The sequence below is a fragment of the Primulina huaijiensis genome, chromosome 3 (assembly GCF_012295235.1).
Source record: "Primulina huaijiensis isolate GDHJ02 chromosome 3, ASM1229523v2, whole genome shotgun sequence".
NCBI lineage: Eukaryota > Viridiplantae > Streptophyta > Magnoliopsida > Lamiales > Gesneriaceae > Primulina > Primulina huaijiensis.
Window position 1 is genome coordinate 29,415,431 of NC_133308.1, and position 24,177 is coordinate 29,439,607.

Sequence of the window (24,177 nt, forward strand, 5' to 3'; positions counted from 1 at the left end):
TTTATTTTTGGATTATTTGTAAAAATTTTCTATAAATAGATCTCTCATTTGTGAAGAAAATCACAATTGAGTTGAGAGAAAAATATTATAAAGTGTGTAGTGTGATAATTTTGAGAGTTTGAGATTTTTACTTTTTACCGTAAATTTTTACTTTTTCACAACACGTTATCAGCACGAAGCTCTAAAAGTCCTCCATATTTTTCCAAGCTCCAAAACAGAAGAAAAAGGTAACAAAAGTAATAATATTTATTTTATTGTTTATTTATTTATTGTTTATATATTTACTATATAATATAATGTTATTATAAATAATAAAAATAAATTTTTCAAAAAACTTGTTATAAATCCTGGGAGGATGTTAAGACGACATCCCACACTCCCGGTAAGGGATACGACAAGTATAAAAGTCTATAAGGTTTTTAAACAAAATATCTTATGACACCTCATTATAATATTGTGATATGATATACATAATTATTTAAAACATTACTAATATTATATACACCATATTATTACCATAAAATTATACAAATACATACATTTATTTTCTTGTACACCAACGGTCATAAACGGTAACAAAACGGCTAGTTTTTGCCCTATAAATATGATCTCACAAACACATTCAATCACTCCAACTTTCTCTTCTTCTCTAAAATTATTCTTCATCAAATTTTTGAAGAAAAAAGAAGATGGCTTTCACAAAGTTATTTTTAATTATTTTGGTTATAATACTCACGAATCTTGTACTTATCGGAGAATATCCTCCTCATGTGTTTTCTTTATTTTTACGAATGCTTGTATTTGTTGTTTATCCATTACTTTGTATTGCAATATTCATTAACTAATAAAATGCATCATAATTTTTTTTAGTACCACCATGTCAAACTTGACAAAGCTCGAATTTGTTGCACTCGACATTACGGGGAAAAATTATATGCCATGGACTCTCGATGTAGAAATGCATCTTGAGTCATTGGGTCTAAGCGAGACCATTAAAGAAAATGGTATATCTTCATCACAAGAAAAAGCAAAAGCTATAATATTTTTGCGTCGACATCTCGATGAAGGTTTAAAATGTGAATATCTCATCGAAAAAGATCTCATGGCTCTGTGGAAAGGATTGAAAGAAAGATTTGAACATATAAGGGAAGTTATACTTCCGACCGCCCGTGATGAATGAAATATGTTAAGATTCCAAGATTTTAAGAAAGTCAGTGATTACAATTCAGCGATGTATCGAATAATCTCGTAGCTAAAATTTTGTGGACATGAGGTCACAGAATCGAAAATGCTTGAAAAAACATTTTACACGTTTCACGCATCAAATATAACTTTACAGCAACAATATAGAGTGCGTGGATTTGCGAGATATTCTGAGCTCATCGCTTGTCTTCTTGTGGAGGAAAAAAACAACGAGCTACTAATGAGAAATCATCAGTCCCGACCCACTGGATCATCAGCATTTCCAGAAGTAAATGATGTAAGTAAAAATGAATTTAAACATGGAAACCAAAATCAAATTCAAAGACAAGGTTTTGGTAGAGGTCGAGGTCGTTGTCGTGGACGTGGACGTGGAATTGGTCGTGGTTGTGGTCGAGGCCGTGGTTTTGAAAACAATAGAGATAGTAATTTTTATAACTCATCTCAAAAGGGCGTCACAAACCACCAACAGAAAAGGCATCATGAGAACATGAGTGTTAATGAAAATCACTCGAAAAGATTTGAGAGTTCTTGTTTCAGATGCGGCACTCCAGGACATAGGTCTCGTAATTGTCTAGCCCCTAGCACCTTTGCAAGCTCTAAAAAGAATCGATAAAGGAGAAAGAAAAAGAGACCAACTTCACTGAGCGAAGTGACCATTTGAGTGATTCAACTCATTTTGATGCTGCTGATTTTATGAATGATTTCTCTGGAAATGATCAATATGATGGTGGGATAGAAATGAACAATAGTGATGCTGCAGATTTTCTCAATGATTTCTCTGAAAATGAACAATATAGTGGTAGAATATAAATGTACAATAATTTATTTTTCATGTATTTATATGATAATATTTTATTGTACAATTATGATATGTGTTATATTTACATATGTATTGTCATTAATTTTTTTTTCATTGCATATTTTTTGAAGTTCAAATATGAGAAATGCTATGAGCAAAGCTGAAGTTTGCATACCCGATAGTGGTACAACGCACACTATCCTCCGAGATAAAAGATATTTCTTGGAACTAAAACCAATAAAAACAACGGTGAATACAATATCAGGTCCTGTAGACTTGATTAAAGGATGTGGTAAAGCACAATTTTTGTTACCTAATGGTACAAAATTTTTGATCAATGATGCTTTATATTCACCACAATCGAAAAGAAATTTGTTCAGTTTTAATGATATATATTCACATGGGTATGATACTCAAACAATGAATGAAGGGAATGAGAAATATATGTGTCTTACCACATATAAATCAGGAAAGAAATATGTGATTGAAAAACTACCAATGCTCCCTACTGGATTGCATTATTCACATATACGTCCCATTGAATCAAACATGGTAGTTGATAATTCTTCAATATTAACCAATTGGCATGATCGATTGGGACATCCTGGTTCAATAATGATGCAAAGAATTATAGAAAATACACATGGTCATCCGTTGAAAGACCAGAAGATCTTTCAGAATAATAAGTTTCAATGTAAAGCATGTTCTCTTGGGAAACTTATTATAAGATAATCACCAGCCAAAATCCAAACTGAATCACCAATGTTTCTTGAACGTATTCAGGGTGATATTTGTGCACCAATTCATCCACCATGTGGACCATTCAGATAATTTATGGTATTGATTGATGCCTCCAGCAGATGGTCACATGTATGTTTATTATAAACTAGAAATGTTGCATTTGCAAGATTACTTGCTCAAATAATAAAATTGAGGAATCAATTTCTCGATTATACAATAAAGAAAATTAGACTTGATAATGCTAGTGAATTTACTTCCCAGACTTTCAATGATTATTGTATGTCTATGTGAATCATTGTTGAGCATCCTGTTGCTCATGTACATCCACAGAATGGATTGGCTGAATCATTGATTAAACGTCTGCAAATGATTGCTAGACCAATGATTATGAAAACAAAGCTCCCTATTTCTATATGGGTACATGCAATTTTACATGTCGCTGCATTAATTCGCATCAGACCAAGTGCATATCATAAATACTCCCCATTACAGCTTGCATTTGGTAAAGAACCAGACATTTCTAATCTGAGAATTTTTGGATGTATGGTGTATGTGCCTATTGCACCACCTCAACGAAAGAAAATGGGACCTCAAAGAAAGATTGGTATTTATATCGGTTATGATAGTCCATCAATCATTCGATATCTTGAACCTCAGACAGGCGACGTGTTCACAGCACGTTTTGCTGATTGTCATTTTAATGAGGAAATCTTCTCAATGTTAGGGGGAGACAAGAAACATACCGAAAAAGAAATTACATGGTATGTATCATCGTTGTTACATCTGGATCCAAGAACACAACAATGTGAAAAAGATGTACAGCAAATTGTGCACTTGCAAAGAATAACAAATCAAATACCAGATGCATTTACAGATACAAAAGGGGTAACTAAATCATATATACATGCTGTAAATGCTCCTGCTCGAATTGAAATTCCAAAGAAACAAATTGAACAAAGTCATGATGTCGTAAAACGCCTGAAGCGTGGAAGGACAGTCGGTTCCAAGGATAAAAATCCTCGAAAAAGAAAATTCATAGAGAAACACAATGATTACAAAATAGAGAATGATGTTTCTGAAGAAACACATGATGATCACAAAATAGAGAATGTTGTTCCTGAAGAAACACATGATGATGAAAATGTTCTGTCAGAACCACAAACTGACGAAAATCTTGAAATCTCTATTAATTATATTAATACTGGAAAAATATGGAACCGAAAAGATATAGAAGAAATTGATGATATATTTTCTTATAATGTGGCAATCGACATCATGAATGATAATGAAGATCATGAACCAAAATCTTTTGGTGAAAGTAATAATCGGCAGGATTGGATAAAATGGAAAGATGCCATCCAGGTTGAATTGGATTCGCTAAATAAACGTAATGTTTTTGGACCTATAGTCCTTACACCTGAAGGTGTAAAACGTGTTGGATACAATTGGGTTTTTATTCGAAAGCGAAATGAGAAAAATGAAATAGTAAGATATAAAGCTCGACTTGTTGCACAAGGTTTTTCTCAAATGCCTGGAATTGATTATGAAGAAACGTATTCTCCCGTGATGGATGCAATTACGTTTCTGTATTTGATTAGCTTAGCAGTATCTGAAAATTTAGAAATGCGTCTTATGGATGTTGTTACAGCTTACTTATATGGATCACTTGATAGTAATATATATATATATGAATATCCCTGAAGGATTTAAGATGCTTGAAGCACAAAGTTCAAAACCCAGATAATGTTATTCTGTGAAATTACAAAGATCATTATATGGGTTAAAGCAATCTGGCCGAATGTGGTATAATCGGCTAAGTGATCATTTGATGAAAAAGGGATATGTAAATAATTCAATATGCCCTTGTGTTTTCATTAAGAAAACAACATCCGGATGCGTAATTATTGCTGTATATGTTGATGATTTAAACATCATTGGAACGAATAATGAAATTCATGAAGTTGTGTCATACTTGAAGGAAGAATTTGAAATGAAGGATCTTGGAAAAACCAAGTATTGTCTGGGTTTACAAATTGAACAAAAAGAATGTGGAATATTTGTTCACCAGAAAAATTATACAGAAAAGATCCTTAAACGTTTTAATATGGATAAATCAAATCCTTTAAGTACTCCACTGGTTGTTAGATCATTAAACATAGAAAAGGATCCATTTCGTCCATGTGAAGATGATGAAGATATTCTTGGTCCAGAAGTACCATATTTAAGTGCTATCGGTGCCCTTATGTATATTACAAATTGTACAAGGCCTGATATATCTTTTGCCGTAAATTTATTGGCAAGATTTAGCACATATCCAACAAAGAGACACTGGAAAGAAATTAAACATATATTCCGTTATCTACGAGAAACGACAGACTTGGGACTTTTGTATTCAGAATATGCTAATCCAAGTATAATTGGTTATGCCGATGCTGGATACTTATCTGATCCACACAAGGCACGTTCCCAAACTGGATATGTATTTACTCGTGGAGGCACTGCGATTTCTTGGCGTTCACAGAAACAAACGCTCGTAACAACTTCATCAAATCATGCCGAGATTATTGCACTACATGAAGCAAGCCGTAAATGTGTGTGGTTAAAATCAATGACCCAACATATCCAAATCTCATGCGGATTATCATTCGACGAAAAGCCTGTGATACTATATGAAGATAATGCTGCATGTGTTGCTCAAATGAAAGAAAGATACATAAAAAGCGACAGAACTAAACATATTCCTCCTAAGTTCTTCGCATTCACCAAAGAGCTTGAGAAGAATAAATGTATTGATGTTCGTCACATTCAATCAAGTGAAAACTCATCAGATCTCTTCACAAAGGCACTTCCTACGACAATATTCAGAAAGCACATATATAATATTGGGATGCGCAATCTACGAAATTTGTGAAGAATTGTTCGTGTCAACATGAGGGGGAGTTTACGTGACTGCACTCTTTTTCCCTTACTATGGTTTTTATCCTAATGGGTTTTTCCTAGTAAGGTTTTTAACGAGGCAGTATAAAAACATGTAATGAAGACAATCATTATGATCATCATCACAAGGAGGAGTGTTGAAAAATAATATTTAAAATGTGAATATTGAATATTTGAATGTTGAATATTTGAATGTTGAAAATTAGGTAAAATTAGGTGTTGAATATTGTAATTTGTGTGTGATGATGAAGGTAATGATGTAATTTATTTTTGGATTATTTGTAAAAATTTTCTATAAATAGATCTCTCATTTGTGAAGAAAATCACAATTGAGTTGAGAGAAAAATATTATAAAGTGTGTAGTGTGATAATTTTGAGAGTTTGAGATTTTTACTTTTTACCATAAATTTTTACTTTTTCACAACATAAACAAAATTTGTCGCACAAAAAATCACCTAATCTCCCAGTAGGTACCATTAGTAATTAATTGCAATTCGAATGCCATGTAAAAATCATCATTGTGATGTTTCAAAAAATAGGCAGTGATCTAGGTGGAAGGCTACGCAAACTAGCAAGAATTCTAGTTCGTTGGGATATGTCTTTCAAGAAGTTTGTAGCTTCTTCTTCTTTCGGTTCTGGAGGAGTACACATTTTTTGTAGGAAGATGCAGCAATGGGGCCACTGCGGAGGCAACCAATGGACGAAGAAATGTCGAAAGGTGACATGCGATTGTTTCAATTTTTGTGGTTTTGGCCACATGAAGATATATTACCCTAACTTGGAGGATCAGAGTGGAGGTGGAGGCTCAATGCCAAGGTCTTACAGTAGAAAACATCTTGAGACCATTGTGCAGCAGAAATATTTTCCCGCTCAAGGTTTCCGTCGTGGAAGGACATCGCAAGGATCTCAGCAATGCCCACGAGTTCATGGCAAGTCTTTGGCTCAAACTAAGAACAAGATGAAAAGGAAACTGAGAGAATCATTCCATGTAATTTTATTTTATGTGGTATTCCTACATATGTATTAATTGACATTGGGGTATCGCATTCATTCATAGAATCAATATTTGTTAAGAAGTATAAACTATCATACGTGTCATTAGATGTTTTAATGTCGGTGTCTAGTTAATAGTAGATAGTTAGTTAGAGTTTGAAAGAATATGCTTGTATGTCAATTTGATGATATTGGGCATGGAAAATTTCGATTGTATTATAGGAATCGACCTATTGACTAAGTATAATGCGATCGTAGATTGTTATCAAAGTCTCGTTCAGTTTTGTCCGGAAAAAGATGAAAATTGGTTTTTCTACGGTGACCGAGATCGACCTCCAATGCCAATAGTGTCTGCTGTAAAGGTACATCGGGCTTTAGCAAAAGGAATGTAGGGATACATCATCTATGTTGTAGATGTATCGAAGGATGTAATTGACATAAAGAATTGTCGAAGCATTTCTTGATGTTTTTCTCGATGAAATTCCTAGATTTCCTCTAGAGAGAGAAGTAGAATTTGAGATAGAATTCGTACCAAGAACTGTACTAACTCAAGAGCGCCTTATATATTGCCACCATCGGAGATGAAAGAGTTGAAACAACAGTTTATAAGATCTTCTTGACAAGAGATACATTAGACCCAATGTGTCTCCTTGGGGAGCATCAGTGTAGTTCATTAAGAAGAATGATGAGTCTATGAGGCTTTGCATAGATTGTCAGTAGTTGATCTGAGTTACAGTCAACAATAAATATTTGTTACCACGGATAGATAACTTGTTTGATCAACTACAAGGGACTTCAGTGTACTCAAAGATCGATTTACAGTCTGGATATCATCATCTTCTAGTTCATCAACATGATATCCCTAATACTGCATTTCGAACAAGGTATGACATTACGAGTTTTAAATAATGTCGTTTGGTTTGGCGAATACTTCAGCAGTGTTTATGGATTTGATGAACCGAGTATTCCAAGAGTATATTGACAAGTTCTTCGTTGTATTTATTGACGACATACTGGTATACTCTCGTAGCTTAAGGTGCATGCACAACATTTATGGGTTGTATTGCAAACGTTGAAAAATCACCAATTGTATGCTAAGTAGAGCAAGTGCGAATTTTTGTTCGACAGATTTGTCTTATTGGGACATGTCATATCCAAAGATGGAATATCAGTGGATCCTAACAAGATCGAAGAAATGTTGAGTTGGGCATGACCCGAATCAATTCAGGAGATAAGAAGTGTTCTAGGTTTGGAAAAGTTTTACCGGATATTCGTCTCGGGATTATCTCATATTTCCAAGTAATTGACACAACTGACGTGTAAGAATGTGCAGTTCGAGTTGACACAAAATTGTGAAAATAGTTTCAATGAATTTTTCCAACATTTGATAACTGTAGCAGTTTTAGATTTGTCATCTGGATCAGAAGGGTACATTATGCACACTGATGAATCACTTCAATGTCTTGGGTGTGTTTTAACCCAGAATAGTCATGTGATTGCATGTGCATCCAGACTGTTGAAAAAGCACGAAAAGAATTATCCATTTCATGATCTGGAATTGACAGCGATTGTGTTTGCTTTTGAATATTTCGTGACTTTACCTCTACGGAGAGAGATTTAAGATTTTTAAATATCACAAGAGCTTGAAGCATATATTCACTCAAGCAGAGTCAAATATGCACCAAAGAACATAGATGAATTTGTTAAAGGATTATGATTGTGAAATCAAGTACCATCCAGGATCAACGAATCTCAAAGTTGACGCTTTTAATCATAAGGTGAGATTATCTGCACTTCAGAAAAGTATCATTTCAAGTCTAATCCAAGATTTTTGTTCTCTAGGATTTCATTTCTGTCATAAGAAAGAGATGGAAAAAGTTCGAGTAACGAGCATTTTATCCGAACCGACGTTGTATACCAGAATCAGATAAGCTCATTTTTCTTATCCGGAGGTGCAAAAGTTAGCAAAGTTAGCTAATGAAGACAACACATCTAGCTTTGCATTTCAAACATATGAAACTTTGTGTCTATTAGGGAGAATCTTAGTTCCAGAGGCTTCTGATTTGAGAGACGAGATTTTATCTCAAGCTTATAGGAGTAAGTTGAGTATCCACCCTAGAAGCATGAAAATGTATAATGATTTGAATATCAAGTTTTGGTGGAAAGGTATGAAGAGAAATGTTTACCAGTTTGTAGCCAAATCTTTGGTTTCTCGGCAAGTAAAAGCTGAATATCAACAACTATGAGGATTACTTCAGAATCTTCATATCCTTGAATGGAAGTTAGAGTATGTGACAATGTATTTTGTTACCACTTCTTGTTGTCTTCCAAAAATTGTGATGTCATTTGGGTAATTGTAGACCGACTAACTAAGCCAGCACATTTCATTATGTATAGTCAGGAATATAGTTTTGATCGCATGACAAGCCTATACATCCAATAGATTTTTAAATACTATGGTGTGCCAACAAGTATAGTCAATGACAGAGACTCGAGCTTTACCTCAAGGTTATGGGGATGTTTCAGAAAGCGTTGGGAATGACATTGAGTCTGAGTACTGCCTATCATCCAGATATAGATGGTCAGTCTGAGAGAACTATTCAGACACTCGAGGACATGCTATGTGCTTGTGTTATGAATTTTGGACCAACATAGCATGATCATTTGCCGTTTGTGGAGTTTGCGTATACTAATACCTACTATTGCAACATCGGTATGGCTCCGTTCAAAGTATTGTGTGGTAGACGTTGTCGTACTTCATTGTTTTGGGACAGAGTAGGAGAACGACAAGTGGAATGACCGAAATTAGTGCAATAAGTGATTGACAAGCGGAACTGATCAAGAAGAGAATTAAAATTGCACACGATCTTCAAGCAAGTTATGCGAATACTAAGCATAGATCCCCGCAGTTTCAGCCAGGGAAAAATATTCCTTAAAGTTTCACTATTCCGCATAGTGATGAGATTTGGACTTACGGGAAAGTTAGCCCCAATATTCATCGAACATTTCAAGATATTGGAATGTGTTGGAAATTTGGCGTATTGATTGGCTTTACCTCTGTATATGTCCAGCATTCACAATTTCTTTCTGTATCATCGCTAAGAAGTTATGTAGCAGATGAATCACACGTCTGGACCCGACAGATGTCCAACTTGAAAAAGACTTGACTTATGTCGATCAGCTGTTCTTAATTCTGGGTTAAAAAAAAAAGCTCATAAACAAGATAATTCCACTTGTTCTAGTGCAATGGCAACTCTGATGTATCGTAGAGGTGACTTGGGAGTTAGAGAGTCGTATGCGCTCAGAGTATACGTATCTGTTTTGAGTTGTATTTTATTCGATTTTATTTGTACTTCATATAATTTTGAGGACAAAATCTTTGTAAGGAGATGATGATGTAACGATCCAAATAGTTATTTGAATGAATTACTAATTAAACATGATTAAAGAGTTATTAATTAAACATTATTAAGGAATTGATTAATTGAGGATCTGTTTGTTGGAATCCACCGAATTTGAAATGGACCGCACAATCTTCTTCTGATTATTTTATCCCGACGAATTCAACTAGACAAATGAGATTATGACACGTGGCAGATAAGATTGAGTTTGGATTTTCTGAACTAGTCCAGATGAAACCTATAAATAGAAGCTGGTTTCATTTTTTTCTTGCACCGCTTTTCTTCAGCTTCTCTCTTCGAGTTCTAACCATATATCTTAGGTTTCCTAGCCAGTTTCTAAGGCAACATAATATCGGGAAGCTTCGAAACTAGTGTTGACTTGAGGAGTTGTTGATGACTGGGACATGCAGATCGAGACGTCATCAGCCGACTGACGACGGATACATGCATAATCCTAAAGCCTTAAATAGTGATTTAAAGATCATTAGGAAGAACTTTGAATTAAGTTTATTAATTCTGGATCTAGCATGATAGTGATTTCATTATGTTGGTATTATCTAAGTTTAGACGAGTAGACTTTCTGTCAGCTTGTTTTATTGATATATATGATGTACTGACTGAGATATACAAGTGTAATATACATACTTATATGTTGCATATTTATCAGTTGCATGATACATTTTTTACTCATTTGACACATTATGTATGACATATCACGTTGGGCCTGATATCTTTGGAGATATATATCGTTTGTTGGGGTCACTCAGTCCTATTCTGAATTGTGGATGGTTGGGTATCAAAAGCTACGATGTGCGACAACTCTTGATACCCGCGTGCTCTGATGACCTTTGGTATTGTAGTTCCACGTCTTGATGATGAGTGTAAAAGCCAAAACATGCCTATCACATATTAGAGACTATACATTCAGACGCCTCTAGACTGAGCAAGAAATTCTTTACTTCATCCTTGATATCCGAGCATATTACATTTCACATGCATCATATCGGTTTGTATACTCGTTTATTCTCATACTGGGTGATATTCTCTAACATCATTCTTTTCATCTTAAACACCATATTCCACGGTAGGTCTTAGGCTGGACAGTTCGTAAGGACATTGCAGTGGCTAGTAGATATAACGCCTTATATTCGATGACTGTCCTCACTGTACCAAGACGAGTATTTCCATTTGCTTATGTAGTACCTATCAAATATTTTAAGCATTCCTCAACTTCACTGTCTCGTACCATAACAGTTTTTAAATCCCTCTCATTCCGGTGTGAGATTGGTTCATTTATATTCTCTTCACCTAGAAGCTAGCCAGGAGCCGCTCATTGTTCATGCAACCTCATGGCATCAGCGATCACCCCTTGCCCTCTTCTGCCACAAAACTCACATCTTTGAAGGACCCTAATCACCAACATGCCCTTTGCATCGCCCCTAGCCTCACGACCAACAGCCCATGAACCCTTCCTAGCATTGACACGGACCCACTAGGGTCTGAACCATGGCCTGGATCAAGCCCATGCTTGCTGCTCCCATCCCTTTCTCTCGATTTAGCCATATCAAGCCTTCTCTAGTCAAAAAACCCATCGGCTTTCACCTTAACCCGACCAAGACTCGACTCCAGCATCGTGTCCCCTTCACTCTAGTCCTAAGCAGTCACATAACAACCCATTTCGACAGCCTCTTGCACAAGAACATGAAAAACGTGAATCGCATAAAAGATGTATGGATGTTCATGTCAAAACCTTTGCAAAAACGATATTACATGTTAAATCAAATAAATTCTCATACAAACACACACACAAAACAGCATATACATAGCGTGAATGATGAGAAAAAGAGATACATGGCGTGCCTTTGCGTTTAAACGCTCGAAAACGTGGATATCTACTCGTGGGATGAACACCGGAGAGACGGGGAAGGAATTTTCTTAAAAACTTGAGAGAAAACCGGTTGAAGATAGAACTCTCAAAAATGCTGCTGTTGCTGAGGGGAGGGGTGGCTGTGTGCTTGCTGCTAGGTTTAGGGTTTGTAGTGTAGAGTTTAGGTTAAAATAAGATACACTAATGGGACCTAAAATATAATTAAAGGAGTAAAAAAAAGTTTTAGGCCCATTAAGTAACAAACAAACCCGTCAAGCCCAAAAACACTCTCGAAAAATATTTCGTTTTGGTACGTTTTAGAAAATATTGCCCGAACCCTCAAAAAGTCCCACAATTCACTAAAATTTTGCGTACCAGTTAAAAATATGATCATACGAGTAAAAATACTCAATCAAGGCCCATTTTCGAAAATTACACTCAAATACATCTTATATTAAATAATTAAAACTAATTATTCAATAAAAATATTTTTCCTGGTTATCCCCGGTCTCCGTTACTCGTTCGTGCGCGAAATGCAACTTAAAATCCTAATGCATGAAACTTTAAATAACCAAGAAATAAACACTTATCCATGCCATAATCATGCAATCAATGCATAAAAATCATTAAACACCTATTTTAAATAAAATCCTAGATTGCATGCAGTCAAATTACATAGTTCGAATTTCCTAGACCTCACATCATAGTCCATCTCCATCATTGCCGCATTGGCTACATTTGACACAACTCCATCTATTTTACCCACCCTTCAAATCCTAACCCCTTACCACACATCTTAGTAATCTGGCACACCTTAGGCCCTTAGCACACTTGTCATGACTCGCCTCAACTTCTCGCCCTAATGGACCCGTGACCGATGATTTCGGTTTGGAATTCTAGTAAGTGCACTAAGTCAAGTAATAATATAATTGAACCCACATATAGTATTATTTAATTAATTTAATATAGGCTACACCAAAGAAGTGATTTTTTATAAATAGCTTAACCTAACTACGATAATTAAATTATGCTAAAACAAATATCTCAATTAAATTAAACGGCGGATTGAGATTAAGAGAAATTCAAATTTCAATAAAATGACTAAGAACACACAACGATATCAAATATTAATGATTGTCATGTATCAGATTTAATCGAGTTAGAATTACGTAAATTCACGATGATATTTTTTTTTTATCTTAATTATTAACTATTTCTAGAATTAATAACCATATTTTATTTAACAATCCAATTATTTCTAATTGAATTTAATTAAACAAAAACACATTCAACAACTTGGAATTATAGCTTTGTGTCTAAAATCGCACATTTAAATCGAACATTATTTCTAGTCGATTTAACCATGTGTTGATCAATATTTTTGAAGCTATTTTCAATATATTCTCTTTCTAATCAAGATCAATCGACAAAAATTCAATTAATTGGCCATATTATATTCAAAATCTACACAAATATTTTTGGAACATTTCATGTTCGCAATCTTGATTTTGATATTAACAAAACTTGTTATTTTGTTTCTATTGATTTTACCTTAATGCGCAGAAACTGGAACTAATCAGTATTCAAACTGATCAGTTATCGAGCCAAAACTGAAGCTATCGAGATGCAAACTGAAAGCGCCAACTGATTGCCCAAACTGAATCAATTACATGATCTATCAAAGACCAGTTCAACTAAATGACCAGCTGATAAGCAGGTCAGCTGACGAGCCAACTGATTTCACAAAACCAGCTCAAGATCAGTTCAACTGACCAGTTCAGAACATCAATTAGGAATCAATCAGTTTGCAGAACTCGACAAGCTTATTCAATGGAATCCAGCTGTGCGCATTAAGGAAAAAGATTTTGTCCAGTCAAAGGAGAATAATGGACGTTGCAGCAGAGCTTAAAGCCAAAATGTTTCAGAATGGCTATCGGAAAGTACAGTCACATTTCGAGGAACATATTCAAATTGCAGCGAACATATTTGATGAGTCTTGGCGTACGGTCATACATTGCCACTATAAAAACAAGATCAAGACCATCAACAAAACAATCAATAAGTGTGGAAATACACATGTGTGCGGAAAAATAAGAGAGAAGAAGAAGGACACACTCAATTCATATCTGCTTATAGAAGCAATCAGCCCAGATTTGAGAGAACACCTCAAAGTGTTATCAGCTCAGTTTAGGAGCATTTTCCTCTCAGTATGTGAGAACACTTTCGTGTTGTATTCGTATCAGTTCTCACACACACGCACACACAAGCACTCACATATACAGAAAGTTAAGCTTATTGAATAGCTGAGTGAGTCTTGTACAAAGACATTAAACTTGTGTATGTAGCATTTAACATGTAGACGTTAAACAACTTTTGGCTGGAAGGTGCTACCTTCAGTCTAGACTAGGAGTTTAGTTAGGCAGTAGGGTAAGTCCTAAGCTGAGTGGGTTATTAAAGTTGCTGTAATTAATCAAATTCTTCTAATGGATCATACCCGAGGTGGTAGAAGGGGTGACGTATGAGCAGTTGAAGTCTCCGAACATCCATAAACATATCTTGTGTACTTAACTGTTTAATATTTGTTTTCAAACTGATTTGATCAGTTCAAGCAGTTATCAGTTCAGTTCTCACCATAACTGAACTGATATATGCGAGAACTGATTCCTCTTATTTTAGTTAATCAGTTTACACAAGTTAAATTACTTTTGAATTAGTCAGCTTTCTTAACGAAAGATTACTTCGAGTATTTTCCGTTTGGTTTTATACCAAACTCGATTTAATTCATCGGTGTTTACATTTTTAGAACACGAGTTATTGCAGCTCATTGAGAATATTGTGTTAGAAGCACCTTCACACGTGCCCGAACCGGTCCATCAATTGGTATCAGAGCTGGTTGTTATAAGAAAGACATTTGAAAGCTGATTTTTTAAAACTTGTTTCAAAATGCTATTTAAAATGGATTTCAAAATCCTCTTAAAATTTTTATATTAGCTTACCGTGAGAAGAGATAAGATTGTTGAATCTGCAACTAATATTGTAGACATCATTTTTTCAGATAAATCTGTCACATAAAATTTTTCTCATGTTATTAGTTTGATTTAGACTATTATATTAATTTATTCAATACACACAAAAATAAGGACGGATAGTCAAACGTAAAAAAAAAAAAAAAAATTTAAGAGCTTTGCGAATTGGATGTGTATTAATTGTGGTTTGCCTTTTCCTGTTGGGTTTCTGTCTCTCTCCCCCTCTTCGTCAATCGCATAACGACCCACAGACTCTTCCCCAGCTCTTGTTTCTTCCTGCCCACGCGAAATTTTTATTTTACCGTATACTCGCGGCGTCGAGCTCCCTTTTTTTCTCTCGGTCGTTCACTACGTTTCAGGTATTCCGATTATATTTCTAGGGTTTATTTCATGTTTTCAATTGACCGTGCGTCTGTCTTGTTAAGTTTTCATCTTTTATATTTGCCAATTGTCTTTTTGGATTCAATTAACTGTGGTTTGCCTTTTCCTGTTGGGGTTTCTGCATCTCTCTGATTTCCCATTCTGTTTGCGATTGTCTTCCATTTTTCACTCCCCCGTTTTCTTCGTTGTCAAATGACATTCTAACTCAGTCGCTTGTCTGTTTCACTATTTAGCTTTGCCGCGTGAAATTTCTTCATTGTTTTAGGTTTTATGCCCCCCTCCCCCACGAAACAAAAACAAACGTAATAATCAGGTGGCTGGGCGTTGAATGCTGCGTTATCTTATCTCTTTATCTGAAGCATGGTGAGGTCCACAACGCATGGTTTTGACTATATTTGCTGAACTTTTTTAGAATGACAAATGTTATATAAGGACGTTCATGGGACAAATATAGTGATTTTTGTTGAATTTGGTGTTTTCAAGGAACAAAGTTATCGCACTGAGTTTGTATATTTTAATCGGGGTGCATGCTTAACTGTTGATGTTATTATTTTTCTGATGATTTTTCATTTTGAAGGAATAGATTTCCTTGCTGAGGGCAAAATAGCCAATGGTCCATTGGGGACTCTTGTGATATATCTTTTTTGGAATATGACAGCCAATCAGCTGAAAAAAAGGGTGAATGCTTCCAGTTTGGTTGGCTGCAAATCTTATGAACAATATATGGTAAAAAGGAAGAAGTTGAAACCACCGCAGCTGGCCCTGAATATGGCACCTACTATCTCTCTAGAGTGGGATAACAAGAAGAAGAGTGTTGTCTCAAAGAGGGATCAGATTGGTATTTCTCAGAGGCACTGGATTCCATTTATTGAGCCTGGGCCTCATAGCCATAATATATTGGCTGATGTTTTTTCTGTTCCTCAGGAGATATTTGAATTAGAAAATTTATCTGAGATTCTGTCTTATGAGGTAACTATGGATGCATGGTTCCAGAAGCCCCCCCCCCCCCCCCACCCCACCCTCCCCCTCCCCCCGCCGCAGGAATTTTTCTGTTCAATGAATGTTGTTATTTATAGGTATGGCAGAGTTTGTTCTCCAAAAATGAAAGAAGTCTTCTATCTCAATTTCTACCCAAAGAAGCTGAGCCTGATAGTCTTGTTCAAGAATTGCTTGCTGGGGATAATTTCCATTTCGGAAATCCTTTCCTCATATGGCAAGTCTTATTATGCATTCTTTTCTTTGGTACTATCTATGTTTCTGTATATTTCATTGAACAACTCTTGGCCTTTTTATCAACTAAATTTTCTTATTTTGTTTTGATCGAGTTTTACGCTCTTCCCGCCATCATATTTTTGGTTTTGTGTTTGTATCTCGTTACATTAGTCTCTTTTATTTTTTCTTAAACTTATTTGGTGATATCCTTTCATCAGCTATTCAGCTGTCATGGTTTGAACCTACTTTGTGAGGCCTTAAAGTTATGCCTTTTGGTTTCATTTATTTTGAAGACTTATCCAGCAAGGACCGAGTCTAATCCAAGAAATTGTTGTTGTTTTGTCAAACTTACAATGAGTGAGGGAATGCATCAAAAGTAAATTGCTCATAGTTGTTAAAAGCCCTCAATGTGTGTGCCTATGCTCGAATTTAAGTGAGGCTCAGCTCTTGTGCCTCAACACATGCGAAAACTTAGTTTTTTGATGTAGTGTACTGTGCCTCATAAGTCTGTAAAACCAAGTCTTAACCTTGGTGTGTGCTAAACGTCTGAGGTGTTTTTAATTGTGTGTTAATTGCATGGATAGTAAATTAGGTGAAATGCGAGATAACAATTCATCATCTTGTTCATAGATTCATGAATATTTATTCATTGTTATTCAACAGTTTTTAAGGTGTTATGAATTTTTCTTCAAATGTTAAACTTTACAGTGTTACCCCTCTAGGTATTTCACTTTAATAATGTATGTGCCACGCCTTCATATTTGAGCCTAGGCTTATGATACCAATGCTCCTCAATACACATCGCATTTCTTATAACTATGATATTCCATCTTACGAGGATCTGCTAGTATATATAATATGTTTAGCACATTACTTGTGGCTTTTCTGTATTCATTGTTTTCCCAATGCTCTCAGCATTACATGGATGCTTCCCTTTGCTCATCATTGAGTAAATTCTGAATTTTCTTTTTCTAATTCAAGGGGTATTACTTTTCATGAGTTGATCGGGGCATTACTTTTCTAAGTTGATCCGAGTATTTTCGTAAAAATCAATTGGTGTCACAAAGTCAAACCATTAAAAGCCTCAACCTTTAGATATTTTATAGTGTGTCACAGAGTCGGACCACAAAGAACCCTATCCTTTGTCTATAGTATAAATAGATAGGATAGATACCAATAATAGTCCTAGTTCAGTTAGGTAATAGTAATTCTATTGCGATTAAGTTTCTAGTTTTAATGCTATTAGGCAGTTTAAAAAATAATCTACAAAATACATCAGGAAATTAAAAATAGAAAAATTATTAAACCGTGTCGCATCAATCTTCTACTCTCTTATCCTGGAGTTTCGTTGGTGCAAAGACAGAAAGTACTGAAAGATGCTTGAAGCCTTGGAACTATTGGAGATGTTCACGCACATGTAAATCTATTTTATAAGCATTATCTGAATCTTCTTGAGAACTTGGGAATGATCAGTTTTTTGTTCTTGAGCTGTAAGTGTGGACTAGAGATTTGTTCTTCAGGGAATGTACAATTACCAAATCTCCCTCAGTAAAAATCTTTTCATGAGTCACGACTAAGCTTGTCTGCATCCAACTTGTACGGAGAGTTAGCCTCCTTGAGATTTTTCCACTCTTCGTTGTGAATCTGTTGAATTCATTACAAAATTTACAAAATCCTCCGTATTTTAATTCATAGGCGAACCAAATCCGTAGTATGCTTTGGAACGGTAGTATAGACAACATAAAAAGATGTTTTTTTGGTAGGGTGTTCGTCACATTGTTTAAGGTGAACTAAATCTGTGGAAGGGCAGCGTTCTATTGCTCTGGTTTGTCACCAGTAGGTAGTATCACGTTGTCTAGAGTATGATTGGGCACTTCGATTTGTCTATATTACTATTCTTCAACGAATGTCGAGCAACTCCAGGATGTCCTTCAAAAATGATTTAGGAATTCTTCATCCATATTAGAAGTTAGGGAATGTTGAACACCATGTAGATGCACAATTTGTTGGAAATAAGCTAGAGATGCATTGGGTCTTTATGGCAGGGCAGAAATCCTGGCTCCTTTATTTCAGCTGAGAAGGCTAAACCTGTAATATTTCTTTCTTACTAACCAAATTGCAGTTGGATAGTTGGGACTGTGGCATCAATGCAATCTTCTTTTTGAACCACTGAAAGGTAAAGGTATTATCACGATTTGAACGAATGACATCAACATCGTAGTGCCACAGTTTTCCATATAGTTTATGGCAGTCATTTATATCTGCCACATTGTACAAAATCTCATCTTTGTAATTTCGCGAGTAACAAACAAACTTCACAAATGTTCTAGCACTTGAACTTCATGGTCCTTCGTAATCCATGTGATTTTGTGAGGGAGGAATGCTCTTCATTTCTGAAGAGAATTGATGTATCCAATTTGAATGGCTTGGATGTGCTTTTCAGTTCCTTGAATAAGTTTTAACTGTCCAGTGATTTTCAGTTTTGTTGCCGCAGGGGTGCTTCTCTCTGTTTTGGAGAGCTCCATCCTGATAGTGTTCTTCACGAGGAGCAGTGCCTCAAAGCTTGCAAGAAGGCCTACTACTCACATTTACGGAAGTATCATAACGAGTATGGAGTTTTGTCAACTATATATAGTTCTGTTTGATGAATATCTCGGATGTGTTTTTACTTTAAGTTGTTTGTCTCATGACGTGTCCTTCTTTTGCCAGCATGATTGGGAATTTGCAACTGTGGAAGGAAAAATGGGCTAGTTGTATGGATCCTGGAGTGGATATTGTGCATAAATTATGGAGGTTGTTCTCTTCCTATGCCTGTGTTTTCATGATTGTCACATTCTATTTGTAAACTAAATAACCTGACTTGGGCTTTGTGTGTCTGGTTCTGTGTTTTAGTATGCTTGTTGGGTCATTGAATCTTTGGGCTTTTCCACTAGTCTCTTGGCATAATTTGGAAGGAATTGAGGTCAATATATATATTTGGAATTGTGTTACTTTGATAGTAAAAGTCTTTGTGATGGTGTCACTTTGGAATTGTTTACTGACCCTTGGAAGTTTTATACTTATTCTTGGTATGTGTACTTTAAATTCTTTTCGCATTGGATTCTGTACCTTAAGCTGTTGCCAGCTCTGAACCTGGCTGAGGTTTTGTGTGCACCTATATTTCTAAACATAGTTTATCCTGTACATGTTTGTTTTAAAGATGGTCCCTGCTCCAAATAACTATGCTATTTACGTTCAACTTTTATAGCATTTTTTTTCTTATATTACATTATAGCCTTCCTATATCTTTTTAAGTCAGAAAAAATGGCATCTTAATTTTAAATTAACGAAATTGCCTCGTTATAAACGCATGTGATTTTTTTATATTAATTTTTTTGTATACGAGAGACATTATACTTGATCATGTTGCCTTGTTTCTTATCCTTAGGTAGGCTTTTCTGATTCTGAAATAAAATTTATGAGCAGGACTAGGAATTATGCTGAGAAAAATGTGCCTCTATCAGGTACTGGAATTTATGATGCTGACGAGAACCTTGTTGCGACACCTGACTCTTGTTCTTGGGCTAATTCAGAGAAAGAGTATGGCAGTGATAACCAGAATCGGGAAATGGTGCATGGGGATTTTGAAAGAAGGTTATTCAGATTTACTTCCTCCAACTTATCTTGGTCTCTCCTGCTCTGCAATCCCACAAGAAAGATCTAAGCAGATCTTGTTATCTGATTCTTTCATCTAATCAAATGTGCAGAAAAGTCTGCTTGAACAAACCAGGTGACAGTGAGTTCAGTCAGCAAGAAGTGGCTGCAGTATCTACACAAGGAGGAAAGCTACACGTACACAATATCCAGCATGAAGATGATGGAGCCAAATACATGTCTTATGTCAAGGTGGTTTGGTGCAACTTTAGTTTTTCGGTGAAAAATTCTGGCAGCCTTTCTTGGTCGGCATTGCACAATTGTATTATGCTCTCCTGTCTCATTTTGGGTGCCTTTTAAATATCATTAACGATTATGAGGAAGTTTTACTTGAGGTTTCTCAGGTTAGCAAGCAACAGCATGAACGAGTTAAAAGTAGCATGAAACATGCTGGCATTAGCATTCAGCCTAGGTCTCTGAATAATGTTTTGGGTACCATTGACGCACTTAATGTGCAACCATTTGAGAAATTCGAGGAGGAAGAAGAGAAGAAGTTGCATGATTACTGGTTTGTTATTGATGTTATTTTGTTTTTGAGCTTAAAATTTAAGCTCTTTAGCATCCTCTTTGCATTATGATATTCTCATTACAGGCTAAAATTGGTAAAACGTGACATCCCTGATGGTTTCGTTTACTGGAGAAAGAGTCGATCGTCGAGGCAGCAGTTAATACAGTCTCTAGGTGAAGAGATGGGAAAAAAAGTAAAGCCTGAGGAGGTTTGTTGTCTTTTCTTCCGCACTAGAAAATTCTGATTGTCATGGGATGGACCATTCATCTATTCAAATACCTCCTTTTACAAAATTCAGAAAACATCCAGTACTGCTTTTTTCCTCGATACATTTGTGTAGGTTATTCTGGATAGGGACAGAGAACATTCTAATAAGCTAATGAAACCCTCAGATGATAGCGCTTATGAATTTCTCCCTGCAATAGCTATTGAGGTTTATTAGCTTTGTTCTTTTCTTACTTATTTTTTTATGATTTTCCTGTTGCTGACTCTTTTGAAAGTGTAGTTTCTTGTGCAATGAAACATTTAGTTCATATTTTTATGGTCAGGTTGTGGGGAAAGATCAATTTGATGACATGCTTTTAGAGCAGGGGGGTAATGAGCTGGCAAACGATGAAATAGTGTCAGTACAGCAGGTTGATTTGGCTGCTTTTCTGTTTTTGTGTTGGTCCGAATATCAGATTTTGGAAATAGATATACTCAGTTACGTGGTAGTTGATGAACTTTTCATGCGTGTTCACTTATTTTTGTTTCTTATGTGACGATCAGGCTGGAAAGATTAAAAAGATGGATTATGTATTTGCTGAGCAAGCGCAGGACACAGTTAAGATCGAGTGTGGTGATATGCCTGACCATGTTTGCAGTAAGGATCACCATCAGCAGCAGGTTGCTTCAATGGATAAAAGCTCTATGAATAGTGATGTGTTGATAGAATCATGCAACCCTGTTCGTCAGGATAAGCATCAACAGCAAAATGGTTCAGTTTCTGGCAATCTTCGGATCAAATCCCTGGAGATGGAATCCCTTGTCAACAGTGCTAGTGCAGAAATAGATGATGCTCCCTCTTTTTCAACGTACACGGGAAATGTAAGCCGTGCGAATATTCCTGTTGACCAGCAGGTTCCTCTTACATCTGCTAGTGATGTTTGGCCAACAGGTGATGCTCGTGGTTCCTACTTTCAATCTGCTGCTGCTAGTGGTGGATATGCTCAGGAGTTGAAGCTTGGGAGAACACAGTTAATACAGGAGCAACCATTGCGAATACTTGATATGGAAACAGACAGGCAAGATAAAGATGCTGGGAAGGATGTGCTTCCCAGGCGATCTGATCATACGTCATTGTTCAACTCCTACTCTAACCAAGATCAAACTGAATCACTCTCGTTCTTCAAGGGCCATAATAGTTTATCATACCATCACGAGCAAAAGCACTTGGGTGTAGATTTCCAGCGCGCTAATGATCTGATGTACGCAGGTCAATTTGATGGGCATTTGATGGAACAAGTTCATCCATCACTTCATTTATGTCCAAAGCCGAAGATATTTAATGATTTTTACATGCATCAAACCCTTCAGGACAGTATGTATTCTGATGGAAGTCGGTTTAACATGCCAAGGCAGGAGCAGGTTCCGGTCAATATTCATGATTGGGCCGCTGTTAACTCGGTAAGCATGACAGCTACTTCTCAACCTCATTTGAACAGCGTAGAGTTGAATCCGAACTGGTATTCAGGGGAGAGTGGTGCCCAAGATGTCTGGGCTCCCTATGAAAGTGGTGTCCATAGCTTTAGTGGCGGACGTAATTCAGATCAAAGCCTATTCAGCGTACTTTCTGAATGTAATGAACTGAGACCTGCTGCCAATTATATTCCAGTGAGCTCATCGGAGAGATTCATCCAGGCTGGAAACTACAGTGGAATGGGTGAAGGAATTCCGCCGAGCAGCCTGGCACAAGAAGCACCTAATGCATTTAACTACTTGAATGGTCACGAGGCAGGAACCGCTGGTGTTAAAATCAGTAGTCTGGGGTGGATGGGAGTCCCACAGCAGAATCCTGGGATACATGAGTCATCCATGGGTAAAACTTTTTTAAGGTCTTGGAATCAATAGTGCAAACATTAATCAGGAGAGAGTTTCTGAAATATAATAGCACACACAAAGTTGTTCGGTTCAGCGCACCTGGATTTTGAAGCTGCCCTAACGTGGCGCAAGTACACACGTAGAGCCAGTCTGATGCCATGTATGTATGTACATATCTATACTTCTAATTAAGAATGGAGTGAGTGCCAGCCATTGAATAAACAAGTACAAGGTATGTCCATTGTGTCAGATATTGCATTGTCTTATTTCCTAAATAAATACATTGAAAGTATTTTTATTATTTGTAAAAATAACAAAAAAATAAAATTATAAACATCTTACAATAAATGACACGCTACTTAAATTTTTTATTTTCGTAATTCCATTAATTGAAAAAAGTGCTATAATTTTATTCTTTCATTTTTATAGATGCATACAATTTTCAAGTCTTTTCCAAGTTCTTTTATTGCTTAAAATTTTTTTAGTTATATCAAATTCTTGCAAAATGAAGCTATTGGCACAAGGGTCTGGATTTTTTTCCTTATCAATAAATAAAATATATTACCTGTATACACACACTTGGTAGACGTATATAATGAAAGAATAACAATAATGTCAACTACTTTACAATCATAACCATATCCTATATAAAAGTATTGGGTATATAGATTGAAAATCCAACGATAAACATGTAGTTTAATGCTAAAGAAGAATCTATATGTGGGGATCCGGACGTTAATCATCTTCTTAATCGTCATTGGAATAATTGGATCAAATTAATTAATCTAGGTCTAAATTTTTTTTTTATACAGTGCGGAACGTAATGGAATTCATCTAATATACATATCGGTATAACAGTACAAGTCTTGTACAACATACAACCATTTAAAACTCAGGTTCAACAACTAATTATCAAGTGTTCAAACCCTATTTACATCAATGTCCGTAGTCTCCATTCTAATCACGATCTCTCCTCATCTCCTCGACCCTGATCCTGTCCCACCTGTTGCCATGCACACATACAAATACGACAACAGCCGGATAATTCCGGTGAGAAATACATCCCAGTATAAATCAACAAAACATGCAATCATATAATCGATATAAACGCATGAAATAGATATCAAGAACATGTATCAAATCTTAAAACATGAATCAATATAAACCTGTAAATAAACTCGTGACTCCACATCTCAGACTAGACTCATTCCTAGTCTAGGGATCCCGGTTTTCCAGACATTGGCATACTATATCGAATCTCAGCAATATAAGTAATTCCACTCATAAGCAAACATCGATATAAACCAAACATCCAGTGTCTTGACCTATCCGTCAAA

At 35.9% G+C, this 24,177-nt stretch overlaps 1 protein-coding gene across 1 annotated transcript; it reads left to right on the top strand.

Moving 5' to 3' along the window:
* Positions 1 to 15,147: 15,147 nt before the first annotated feature.
* LOC140974512 (uncharacterized) lies at positions 15,148 to 23,091 on the top strand. Its single transcript, XM_073438001.1, has 13 exons — positions 15,148 to 15,210; positions 15,275 to 15,326; positions 15,926 to 16,317; positions 16,425 to 16,561; positions 19,055 to 19,168; positions 19,270 to 19,353; positions 20,026 to 20,193; positions 20,307 to 20,445; positions 20,598 to 20,761; positions 20,846 to 20,969; positions 21,102 to 21,194; positions 21,310 to 21,396; positions 21,530 to 23,091. The coding sequence occupies exons 3-13, from the start codon at positions 16,000 to 16,002 to the stop codon at positions 22,868 to 22,870; spliced, it is 2,769 nt and encodes a 922-aa protein (XP_073294102.1). The 5' UTR covers positions 15,148 to 15,210; positions 15,275 to 15,326; positions 15,926 to 15,999; the 3' UTR covers positions 22,871 to 23,091.
* The last annotated feature ends 1,086 nt before the right edge of the window (positions 23,092 to 24,177 follow it).

Coding starts and splice junctions, on each gene's coding strand:
- LOC140974512 (XM_073438001.1), top strand. CDS start 16,000: ATGACAGCCAATCAGCTGAAAAAAAGGGTGAATGCTTCCAGTTTGGTT. Junction 19,354..20,025: donor ATTGTGCATAAATTATGGAG/GTTGTTCTCTTC, acceptor ATTTATGAGCAG/GACTAGGAATTATGCTGAGA. Junction 21,195..21,309: donor TCCCTGCAATAGCTATTGAG/GTTTATTAGCTT, acceptor TTTTATGGTCAG/GTTGTGGGGAAAGATCAATT.